General features: G+C 30.9%; 1 protein-coding gene across 4 annotated transcripts in view; it reads right to left on the bottom strand.

Moving 5' to 3' along the window:
* Positions 1-555: 555 nt before the first annotated feature.
* Positions 556-13,082, bottom strand: part of LOC141461642 (mucolipin-3-like) — a 35,587-nt gene continuing 23,060 nt past the window's right edge. For 3 of the 4 annotated variants that reach the window (XM_074142830.1, XM_074142829.1, XM_074142832.1), the window contains 12 exons: positions 12,803-13,023; positions 11,822-12,013; positions 11,108-11,258; positions 10,852-11,030; positions 10,526-10,622; positions 10,152-10,270; positions 9,238-9,387; positions 8,475-8,582; positions 8,272-8,394; positions 7,288-7,494; positions 6,380-6,534; positions 556-639 (listed from right to left, as the gene is read on the bottom strand). In XM_074142830.1, coding sequence (XP_073998931.1) covers positions 570-639; positions 6,380-6,534; positions 7,288-7,494; positions 8,272-8,394; positions 8,475-8,582; positions 9,238-9,387; positions 10,152-10,270; positions 10,526-10,622; positions 10,852-11,030; positions 11,108-11,258; positions 11,822-12,013; positions 12,803-13,023 — 1,772 coding nt within the window. In that variant the 3' untranslated portion in view covers positions 556-569. Of the gene's footprint in view, positions 5,496-6,379; positions 6,535-7,287; positions 7,495-8,271; positions 8,395-8,474; positions 8,583-9,237; positions 9,388-10,151; positions 10,271-10,525; positions 10,623-10,851; positions 11,031-11,107; positions 11,259-11,821; positions 12,014-12,802; positions 13,024-13,082 lie in introns of all 4 variants that reach the window. The other variant, XM_074142833.1, reaches the window with a different exon arrangement.

The following is a 13,082-nucleotide window of genomic DNA, read 5'->3' on the forward strand; positions in this document are numbered from 1 at the left end:
TAAATAAGTTTATAAAAGGAAAATATTAACGACGTATAAAGTGTAGTGGACTGTTCATGACAAGTTGGCAACCAAGAAGAAAGCAGCCATCGTAACTGGGCCCATTTCTTTTTCTTTTTTTTTTGTATTTAAAGAATAAACAAGCTCAGTTCTCTTTGGTAAGAATGTGTTGTTTGTAATGGTACTAACTTTGGTTAAAAAGAATGTTTGTACCTAGTTACAATAATTTTAAATTCAATGTCCTAAAACCACAATAATTTTTTGTGGACAACCTAATACATACATAAATGGCTACCAAAAAGTAATATCAATTGTTTGTTCTTGACTTAAACTTAGAAATCTTTTAAGTTATATTTTTGAGTTTCTTTGTTGCATGTTTACACAGAATATGGCTGGCATGTAATTTATCAGTTACTTTGTACAATTCTACACTAACTTCTTTGGATACTAGATTGCATGCTTAACTACCTTATAAACTAAAAAAAAAGATTTCTTTTATAACTTGTAATACCAGAAAATAATAAATATGAGTAAAATCGTCGGTGTAGTCTGGAGTTTGTGAGCATTTATTATATAGCACCACATTCATTTTGACTTTTTTTAAACATTCTTCTGTTTTTGAGGGAAGTTACAATTTTCCTGCGAATAAAGAAGAAATTTTTGCTTTAAGTAAGTATAGATTAAAAAATATATACATACAGTATTACTTCAAATGGCATCATTACTTCATGTTTTATGAGCTGCAGGAATGGTCAGATAGCGCGCACTGCCTACTTGGCTCTGTGATGCTAAACTGAACACATTTCCTAGACTACGGGACCCATAAATAATTAAAAAACTACTCAATTTCAAAACATTGACACGATAGCAATAAGTTAAAAATTTATTACTGACTGTTCTGTACGAACCTATTGTAACTTGCAACTAATCTACTATACTCTTCTATGATTTCAAGTTGATGCTATGTTTATGAATACAAATGTGCAATGCTACAGTGACCTCTTAAAATAAAAGAACAAAGAGCTCATAAAACTGAAGACTTATGGTTAATGGAACAGAGAACAAAGTTAGTAAAGTATGAAGTTAATTTTATTTATTTATTTAAGACACATTTAGTAATGTCTGAGGTTATTGGTGCCCAGAGTCTTCTCCGTGCACTACCGGCCTCCAATCAGCGGTCTCTCGATATAGGCAACACTGTCCCTCACCGGACGGTAGCTGTAGAAGCTTGTAGGAAAAGAAAATCTAAGAGCCGCCAGCTGGCTTGGAACACTTGGACCTTCGCGTGTGAGTCCATTCTACTATCCGTTAGCTAATTCTTTATGTCCTGAAGTAGCTTTAAATTGTTAAAATTATTACTTCTTTTTATTTTAAGCTCTAAAATTACATATTTTTTAATAATTCGCAACAAACTATCTTAAGGAAAATTAACGTACTTTCAATTGATGTAAATAAGTTAGATGTACCTTTAAGAATATAATTTATTATAGAAAAGGGGCAAATAATAATAAGTATAAAACGTCCAATTTCTCGACTAAGTTTGTATCAAATTTTGAAATTGAGAATTATATTTAATTAGGGCCAGTTCAATCAGCTATATTGCTAAAAATATACATATATACATAGATTTATGGTCGAGAAGTATGAACTCTCTCCAAGAATTTTCTTCTTAAATATAATGGACAAAATTAGAAAAATTACTTGCACAAGCAAAAATTAACTAATATTGGTAGCTAGAGAGAGTCAACTGCAGAATTGTGAATTAGCAGAATGATAATTCTCCATTAATTAAGTAGATAAAGCAAGAAGAAACATTTGACATTGAAGAATCAAAGATGCGACCTAGTTTTCTGTCTACGTTTCGGTTGTAAAATCCACCTCCTTCCACGACCCCTAATCGATAGATGTAAAGCTTGCAATTAGACATTGAGTATGTAAGTTAAGTCGTCTAATTGTCAGGCGAGCTTTACGTCTAACTATCAAATTAGATGTCGCGGTCGGAGGAGACTAGGAAACATACTTGGCTGGCTAGCCAAGGTAAATGTCACACCTCTAATAGTCCCCTGCCGTTAACTGTGCGGTAACTGGGAACAAGCTTATGCCCACAGTTTTCCCACTGTAAGTGGCTGCTGTAATGTGGGAGGAATAAATGATTACACCCTTCGTGGTAATGTAATTGTTAACTACTCGTTAAATTCCCTCGTATTATTTTTATTTGATTTATATGTTGGTAAAAAAGTCTATTTCAAAAATACACATTATTGAAAAACTACCGTTAAGGGTTTAATAAGAACTGCTTGTTAAGAGACGAATTGAATAATATATGCGACAAACTGTTTTTTGTGTACGCAAAATAAAAAAATAATACCACAATTACGATTTCATAGTTATTTATTACAAAATAATTATACTTTCTCATAAAAACGAAAAATGAAACTACATAGAAACAATTTTCTACAATTACTGTTTTTTTTTATCCAAATAAACAAAAAAAAAAAAAAAAAAATTGGTTATCACATAAAAATATATAAAATTGGCAGTACTTTCTAAAATTATTTTTATTTTTACATATTTTTATAAAATAATTTTTTTTTTTCATATAACTAACTATAGCGCATTTTTTTTTGTACATTCAAATAAAAAAAAAAAAAAATGCAAATTCCGTTTGTACAAATTAAAAAAGAACTAAGTGGTAGTACGCACAAGCTGTAGATGTGAGGAATACAAGTAATAAAAATCAGTTGTTTTTTTTTTTAACTCACAATTTGCAATAGTGCTACTTTTACTTTCAATGAATGCAGTTTATGAAAAGATCTACGCGTCAACATAAATTATCGATTTCACTCAAGGAATTCGGACGATGTTTCAATACTAATATAAAAAAAAGCCATTACGCTAATTTTGGCTATTCAAAAATTAATCAAATAGAGAGAAAAGCCTTTGTTTCTACATGGGATGCTCAGGTCTGGTTCAGAAAATTGGGAAAATTATATTAAGTCAGGGAAGTAGGCTTCGTACAGGGAATTCTCTATTTTTAGACGAAGTTGCAGTTTAGAAGCGGATTCTTGCACCACATCAATGATCAGAAATAAACGTATCCCACACAAGCAAACCACCACTTTGAACTGTGATATGTATTTAGAAGCTGCATTCAACATCAACGTACCAGCAATAGCACGTTGACTCTGTAAAACAATTTTTCAAAACCCGAATGATCTTGGTTTCATTAAATGAAACGCCATTTGAAATTAAAAGGGGAATAATTCGACAATAATTATCGTAGACAAAGGTTTGATTAATTGGATAAAAGAGAACTGAAACTTGGAGAACAAAGTGGTGCTGAACGTGTGATCTTTTCATTTGGGATTGGTCCCTGACTATCTCTGGATTCTGCTCTTGGCTAGAACGTATTCATTACTTTGTGGCTGAAAAAATCACTCTTTGATTGACAGAAAAAGAATCTTCCACAATAAAAAACACTACGTTGAAATCCTCAATAATGTAAAAATTTAATTTGAGGCTTCTCTCTCTTTCAACTTGTACAGTCCAGATCTAGTTACCCTGATTACTATTTCTTTCATGCATAGCTTTTCTTGTTTTCTTTTTTTAATGATCAAACTAAAAAAAAAGGGATGAAGTAAGACCCGATTGGTTGATCCCCCTCAAAAATATAGATACGGGTACTGTAAACATATAGAATTTTTCGTCAACAAATGGTGGATGCTATAGAAAATTATTACTTCTCGAACAGTAAGTTTAACAGGTAAAATAAAAATTGTACTCAGTTTCACTAAACACTAGAACTGGTAAACATTAGTCAATAAAATATAACAAAATAATAAATGAAAAAAATAAATATAATACTCATTCAACAAGTCTAATTCAATTTGCTCTTAATGGTAACTGAGTTTTATTCACAAGCCAATAATAATGTATTATTATATAAGATTAATAAATTGTACACATATAATATATCTTCAATTCATGCAACATGCACTATACATGTAAGAACACAAACCGCAAAAGTGTCAAATCTAAGACTGGAAATATGGATCAAATAAAAAAATATTGTTTATTCTAAAACTGAGCACTCCATGTTTAATAATCAATATTTTTCTCTTGGAACTAAAAAAAATAAAATAAATAAATAAACCAATTCTTTGAAGAAACGTCTTTGTATAAACTGAATTCAAACAATGCTCTTTGACGTCTCATAAAATTATACTAATGTGGCATTTTAGAGAGACTGCCTAAGTGTAGTTTTCCTAAAATTCCCAAAAAATCATATACCACAAACCATATGCTGAATTTTTTTTTTTCATGTTCTGAGAATTTCATGCACATGTTTCCTATACAAACGCAAAATCAAAAATTTGACACATCACTTTTACTTCTTTTTTAAGAAAACTAAGAAATCGCTTTATTTATTTATTTAAAATGTTTTCAGGGTGTTCATAACAGTGAGAACCCAATCAACATGATTTCCAGTAGATTATATCATCCATAACATTGTAAGCGATTGCACTTTAAGCGCCTACATGCAAGGCAAATAAATGAATACAGGTTTTTTTTTAAAGGTATATCAGGTGCAAAAGAAAACAACAAAAACAACGGAACTCTCCATTTATATGAAATATTGCCATTAGGACTTTTTTTAGGAAAGAGAAAGCAGAGCGAAGGTGTTGGAATGATATTAAAAAGTACGAGAGGGTCTTTAAGTATACTTATCGTAATTTGATGCATAAAGACAAACGCGCATCTTGAAGGAAGGCGAGGATAGGAATGTCTCCGCTTAAGATTTCTAGCAGATCTCGAGGAAACGAAATATGATGGAAAAAATACAGCCATTATAGGGAAGAATGGAGCATGACCGTTGAAAAACCTAGATTCCAGTAGGACAGCACCAGGGGGTACGTTGGACTTCTTCCTAAAACTCCCATCGCTAAAGAGAGTTTAACTCATTGTAATGTTCAGAAAAATGAAAATCATTACTTTTTTACCCCAAGAAAACAATAAAAAAATAGATAAAGGGTCCAAATTTGAATGCCTAATGTAGTTCTCTGCAGAGGATGAATTAAACTTTTTCAAGAGTTTATTGTCTTAGAACTCTCTATAATCCTCATAAAGAAGTACAACCAAATAATGCAACTAGACTTTGACAGTGATAAACAAGATAATGATAAATTTAGAAAAGTTATTTAGTCAGTTTAAGCTGAAAACTGAGAAAAACTGAGTTTTTTTTTGCACCCGAGTAAAATTATTATTTAACTTTGTAATACATATGCACAAAATTAAAATAAAATTTATCAAAATAAACTTTTAAGGTTGTACAAACTGAAAATATATTTTAGGAACATTTTCAAATATATCTTCCATTTTCTTGTGATTTGTGTATGTATGAACACAGACTTATCGCTTCTTGAATGTATTGCATTAAGTCTTTTCTAAATTAACTTGTCTAACCCTTTTATTCCCTTGACGAGCCCCTGTTCGTCCTAAAGACATAACGAAATAAGAATATAAAATAAACGCAAAAGAATAGAAAAACAATAAAAATAAAATAAATTAATGAATAAAATTAACAAAATACTAGCTAGTATATGAAAATAGTGAGCTTAGGAGAGTCATACATTACTTTGAGAAACTTCTTAGACCTTTCGCAGCCTAGGAAATACAAACAAAACCGACTAACTAATCTGACACCCCAATAGAGTCATTATAATTATTGTTTTAATTGTAGGAGTAAAACATTCACTTGATTTTCTCTTTCTGTAATGAATAAATAATTCAAAAGGGCATATTTTTCGAGTAGTTGCAAAAACATTTTTGCATTAGGTGACCCAAAATACGTATTCCTGGGAAAAATTCAATTAGATTGCAATAATTCTTCTTAAAAGCAGAAAGAAAAAAAGAGCAATTATTTTTCACCATTTCTGGTGAACGAAAAGCCACGATTCCATCGAAACTGCTTAATAACCAAATGATATTGAGACTAGAATTAACACAAACTTAATTGCATGCAAACTGAAAGTGCCCGAACAGTAATAAATTACAACAAAATTAACAATCACCAAAACTTATACGACAAAAATACAGTCAACAGTAAAAATACAGAAGATCAGTGAGCACGCTAAACTGGCCCACCGGGGTTACTCGGTTTGAGTCCAGCAAGCTTAGATTTCTGTAGTTGTGAGTCTCTATAGATCACTGTTCACTTAAAGACAATGTTGTCCAGTGACGAAAGTACACGGCCATAGGGTGCACAACAGTGCAGTAAAATACTCCTAGCTTTCTATAAACGCAAATGTTATGTAACAAAACCGGCCTCCATTACTTTCAATACAAATCAATTTCGCAATTTAATAAAAAACCAATTTACCTTTTACAGCAGAAAAATCCAGTAATTAAAGCTTTAAGTGATACATCTGATGGTGATGTAGACAAATCATCATCACGATTAAAAAACAATTCATCAGCCCTTTCTGTCATAAAAATTTGTAAATCATTCTTCGGAAAACCTTCCTTGTAGTATAGCTGTAATTCATTTAAATGGATATGTGAAATTAATTTTAGAATTAATTATAATTTTTAATAGCGTAAGTAACAACTTCATGACTTTTTCTTACTGCAATTATTACAGTATCTAACTAATACTTTACTAACATTTTTATATTTATCTGTTCTTAATGTCATCAATGTGATCTGACCCAAAATTTAAAAAAAATTAAATTCAATCTGGATAAATTTTAATCTGACAGAAGGCTTAATTCCCAGATAAATGAAGATAAAAATCTTCTCTCAGGACCCTTCAATACATGTATATTTTATCAGAAAATTGTTTGGAACATAATTGATAAATTTACTGCGACTAGCAATAAACATTCTCAATAAAAATGAAAATGGTATTCAAATTAATGAACTAAAAAATCATATTCTGTCATATTCATTAGCGGTTAATGGAGTAGCTAGACTTGGAATTCCAGAAAAACATTTTTAACCTTAATTATCTACGGTAACGTTAGTATCAATTGTACTGCCGGTTGAGTCATTTTGAAGATCTTTCAGATCCAGCTTCCTAGATAATAGCCGAATGAAATAAACCTCCGATATAGCAGAAATTCAATACCGAAAATTAATTAAACTCCTGGTATAAACCATACTGAGGTAAACTCAAACTTATAATTCTAACGAAAATTGTCACTTTCATTAGCTATTCATCTTACTAGCAGTAAGTTAGAGATAAAACAGTACATAAATTAATAATAAAGAAAAATATAATTTACTAACCTTAATAGTTTCATAAGCATCCATTATAATTGAGATAAACAAGCTTAAAACAACATAAATGTACAAACTTATAAAGCTATATAGGTACAGTCTACTGTACCACCATAGAACTGAGGATTTCACAGCCATAATTGAGAAGGTTGCGTACATATCATCTCCATTAATTAAAGCAAACAAACATTCAGACGTACTTGCTAGTGTGCGAAACTGAAATCAAAATATTTGAAAACATACTTTTTTATTTTTTTGTATGATTCAAATCGCAACCTATAGGTGTTACAAATACTACTGCTGTTCAAAATAGGAGGATGATATTCATCAGTTCGAAATAAAATTAAAACTTAATTTGGTGGCCCAAGTTACAATCCTCCAAAACAATCATTCAGATTCCGCCTTTTCATTTCCAACGCTTCAAGTTTCCAATGGCCATCCATCGAATTAAAGGAGAGAATTTGCGAGCTGCCCGCGCTTTAATCTTTCCGGCAGTTCAAACTATAATTTAGAAGTTTTTGTGTTTCTCAAATGGTGAAACCTCAATGCCTACCAAATGATTATGAAAGCTCTCGGACGAGGTCTCTTTTAACTGAAGCAATCAATACTTTTCCCCCAAAGTTATTTAAAAAATATCACTTTAAAACTATAGAGCCCGTTCTAGTTTGATGTAGGGCAGGATTAAGAGCTAATATGTGATTCTTCAATAATCTATCAAATCTTTTAATCACTGGGATCGAGGATGGTCACGGAAGATGAGCGGTTCACTAAATTTTTTAATAAAAGATATTACAAGTTTAGCTTTACACTGTCATTTTTCACTAATAGAATCAAACAAAGTTAATTCTAACAAACATTTACGGTTAAAAAAAAAGTGCAGAACGCAGTTCACTAGGTACATTTGCAATATAACTAATGTAATCACGTCTGTTATTAGTATTTATGACAACACTAGGTAGGAATAAAAAATGGATAGCAAATGTATTCACCTACCTTAATATGATATGGACCTAAAATTAACCAACCACAGAATGTGAATCCGGCGTATATGAGTATTGCACAAGATAAAAATCTTATAACTTTAGGGAAAGCCTTTTTCAACGTTAATATCACAACCTGTGAACAATATTTTAACTAAAAACTACTTCTGCATAAAACGTTTCTTCATAGTAATAAATATAAATTGCTTCACATACATTGTACGTTTTAAAAAATCCTAAATATCTGAGTACTCCGAACCAAATTAGTAGGTTTCCTGTGCCCAAGCAAACACTGCATGTATTCCACTGATCGCCCACAAACTGCTGTAAAAATAAGTTAGCGTAATTATTATAAAAAGAAGTTCAAACAAAATATACATACTACTTTATGCTATTATTTACCCTTACTCGCTTTCCTAACGAGAAATGTGGTAATTAGCGCCCTTTATCTCTTTCTATTATTAAAAACTTAATTGACTTATTACTTCCGTAAATAGCATCATAGCAGCAACAAATGTTTAAAATAAAAAAATGCCCAAAACGAATTTACCCAGAAAAATTATTCCAATAAAAACTTTTCATTTACATGTATGTATGTACGTTTTCAAGATGAAGTTGAAAACAATCTCAGAAAAGTAGAAAATTCATTTAGTAAACTGGTACTCACGAATTTTGAATTTTCTATTTTACTCGGAATTGCAACAAGACAAATAACTCCCCTTTATATGGTAAAACGTAGATCTTTCTGAAAGGTACTTAAGCAGAAAGAATACCCTTCCCTTTCCAAAGAGTCTCCTCCTTCCTGAAAAAATTCTTTAATAAAAGTTGTAGACCATCTCTAGTGCAATGAGGATTAGAAGTTTAATGAAAATTGTTGGAGCAAATTTAAGAGAATCTCAAAAAAGTCAAAAATCTATCTCGAACACTGAAAAGATGAACAAAAAATATTATTAAACAATATATTACTATTTATAATTACTTTTCTTTCAATTTCTTCTTTAATACAGGAGCCTATTATAATCAAAGTATCATTAACTAGGATCATAATATACCATAGGTTCCAGAATTCCCATCTACCTTCTAGGCTAAGTTCTTTTTTGTAGTAATTTCTGAAAAAATGAACAGTCTCCTATAAAAGAAACGATAGTTAGTACCTTTCCAATAAGCAACGCCGAAGCGAGAACAACAATAATTATTTTCAAATAAAAATATGAAAAAATTAAAAGCAAGATTAAATCTTATACAAATACCAGGAATTTACAAAAGTTGTGGATACAAAAGTTTTATTTAAATTTAATTTTGATTCCTATTCTTCAAAAATTAAACCTTCATTTTCTTACCGCAATAATTTTTCTTTATGTTCCAATTGCTTTGTCTTTGAGAAAAATGCGTAAAACACCGAAATCAGACACAACATAGGGATTGAAGTCCCTACCTAAAGGCGACAAGAGGCAAAATGCTTACTTCCTTTTAGCTCTAATAATTTTCACTTGAGTGGAACGCAATAATGATAGCCAATAGCTCTGCCCATATTATTGTTTATTCATGTTGCAGAACAACTTTATTTAGATTAATTAAAAATGGCTAAAATGCAACGGGAAGAATTCCATAAATTTCATCGAACTGTTCACTTTACGGCTCAGAGAAATAATTTATATTTAAAAAATTATTTCGCACACATTGACAGAAAATTCTCAGAGAGCCCAGCTTTCTGAGAGTTCGCTCATTACGGTGTTGTAAGTCCCAACTACGCGATTGATAATCGTCAAATCTCACAAATATAACCGGCTTCACACATTCAAACAATATTAACATCCATCAACAATGGTTGCACTTTCATAACAACCTGGTATTGTATAAACATATTAAAGTGATATTAAAAAGCAGACTTACATACTTAAGTTGTTGAGCTCTTATTATTGCACGGATACATAGTAAAAAAGATAATGCACAGATTAGTATAACTAAGAAGTTTAATATACTTCGTAAAATGTAGTCGATGTTATTGTCGGCTAAAAGATAATATAAAACAAATCGATTAATGATTAAAAATATTTTTAATTGTTTATATTCTTTTCATCTAGTATACAGAGCGGGCACTACTCATCTTCTGTCTCTTTGAAGATGGGGAAAATTTAATTATTAACCCCTTATTTTTATTTGTTTACAAGTACTTAAAATGTGCACTAAGGCCACATATTGACCCATTGTGCCCCTTACTTTGTAAATTAAAAAACCAAATATTAAGAGATAATATGGATACTTACAAATATATTCAATATCACCTTTACACTGTAACCTAACAGGTTCGGCATCAAGCGATAATACCATCTGTCCATCCATGTCTCCATTATCAAATAAAATCTAAGCAACAAGGAAAACAAACAGTTTCTAGGCAAAAATCAATCAGAATTTTCAATGATTGCTTTTCAAAACCACAGAACATACAATAAACCAATAATAATAATAATAATAATAATAATATCTTAGTCTTATCATAAATTCCTATTGCAAAAATAATAAGAATTTTTATGCTGCTTTAGGATTACTTTAATGCTTTAAAAGTTGAAGAACCGATCACATTTGTACTCACCACTATATTGAATTTGTAACAATCGGGTTGTGATAATGGGCCAGCTGTCTTAAAATTTACTGTTTTCAATGAAAATTTGACAGTTGCTTTGACAAGAGCAGAGAACTGGATACTATAATTATTAAGACAAAGTCCAACTGATAACTTGGAATGACCAAAAATGGAAAGATTGCAGCATTCTAAAAAGTCAATTTTTTGAAAATAAAAATGAAGTTTTTAAAAGTCAAAAGCAAATCAGTTTATAAGTTGCACTTACTAACTGTAATTTCACTGTTGAATACATAGCTTTCATTGAATCCAAAAATTAAACCCTCTTTGTAGAGGTGTAAACAGATCACTGGAGGAACAATTTTATTTTCTTCATTAGCATAAGAATATGGCCCGATAGCATCGGAAATGTTTTTATACTGTAACAAAAGGTTTCGGGTGAAACACTCACACAATTTTCTCTAACTGCAATAATTACAATTCTAATTTAACAATTTTCTCAAAACTATAGCAAAATTTACCACTTATAAGTGGGATGAAAACTTTAGAAGGATGCAAATTGTAGCAATCACCAGTAAACATCACACTGAAAAATAAATTTTCCTAGGAAGATGTATCAAATGAAAATGTCATGGCTATATATATGTGCACTTAGTACTTGAGGCTTCAAAAGATTTTTTTTTTTCGAGAAAATCGCGGAAGATATTCTTCTGTGAAGATGGGCTTTTCTTTCGCAAATTCAAGTCAAAACCTTAGTTTCAGAAGCGACAATTATTTTAGATTTTGAAATTTTACAGAATATAAGTTAAATTTGTAATATTGATACTATCTTTAAACAATAGATTTTTAATTTTAATTAGGAGACCTCAAAACACGGTTTTTATGGTAAAAATTCAATTTCTAAGCGTTGGAGACAGTATAACACGAAAAAACAAAAATATTCGGAGAGAAAAAGTATACAATTAAAATAAATCCTGCTTACTCCTCTAATGGCGTAATCAATCGTTTCGTAGAAGTCATTTTTATTATACAGTGCTAGTGGTCCTAGTCCTGGCGGATAGGCGTTAACTTCTCTTGTAGGGTCCCATCCTTTGAGGAATAAATGTGAAAACGTAATACGATTATCCCAAGAGTAATTCACATGATTGTACCTACTATGAGCAAAAAGGCACAACTGTAACAAAGCGATAAAAGAAACAAAAAAAAGTGTTATTACCAGCGGATATCCTCTCTCAAAAAATATGCACTAACTTAAACATGGTTGGGATGATAAAAAGTACCACATGGCTGTAATAGTTTTTCATAGAGAAGATTTGATGACATGTATATGAGCATCGACATGTGCTGTGGAAGTACCAATTCGAGACCTACGGTAACTGCTAAAATTGGAAAATTAGCCATAGTAAAGTATGAGCTCTAATCCACGATATCAAATTTGCTAGTTAGACCGCTGACAAAATAGGTATTACTTTACTTTTTACTTTAACAACTTTGCTTGAAAAAAAAAAAAAAAAAAAAAAAAAAACCTAAGCAAATTAGACCCGAATAGTTTGTTCTGAGCAGCGTTACTCACACTGCTGATGCAAAAAAAATTTTTAGTGATAAAATTTACACTGTAGAGGAAAAAAATTAATAAAATAAGGCAGTGCACAACCAGACCCCTAAAAAAACAGATTGTGATTTGAAATCTCAATTAAAATGTGTCTCTCGTTTAAAATACTGGCACATTTAAACAGTCAAACTCCCAAAAGATGGTCATGGTTTGTCAGTAAAACATTAATTTCCAGAGGCTAAAAACTGGATTTAAGGAGATCCTAAGTACTAATCACCTGCTGACCCTTAGATTTTCTCTTCCTAGAAGCTTCTTACAGCTCACCGTCCAGTGATGAACAGTGTGGTATGGAGCCGGCAGTATAGTGAAATGTCGCGCCTTAAATTAAAAATTAACAATAATAATAATTACCTGAAAAGTGACTAACAATATTTTAATTATTTGAACTAAGAATTTATATGGGAATCTTTTCTTGGTCTGCCATTTTTCAATTGGATTCATGAAAAAGAATTTCAACTTCCTTCTTAATTTTGCTTCATAACATTTAATATCTAATGGTTCGTCTTCAACGCAAGATGTGGAGCCTTGTACAGGGCAAGGAGTCGCCGTAACATCAATAAGAAGGTCGTCCTCTAAAAATAAAACGTGCATAAAAATAAAAAAACAAAAATACAATTTGTATGATTATTTT

This window comes from Rhodnius prolixus, unplaced genomic scaffold (genome assembly GCF_049639745.1).
Source record: "Rhodnius prolixus isolate KJV_2025 unplaced genomic scaffold, Rpr scaffold_12, whole genome shotgun sequence".
In the NCBI taxonomy this organism is placed as follows: domain Eukaryota; kingdom Metazoa; phylum Arthropoda; class Insecta; order Hemiptera; family Reduviidae; genus Rhodnius; species Rhodnius prolixus.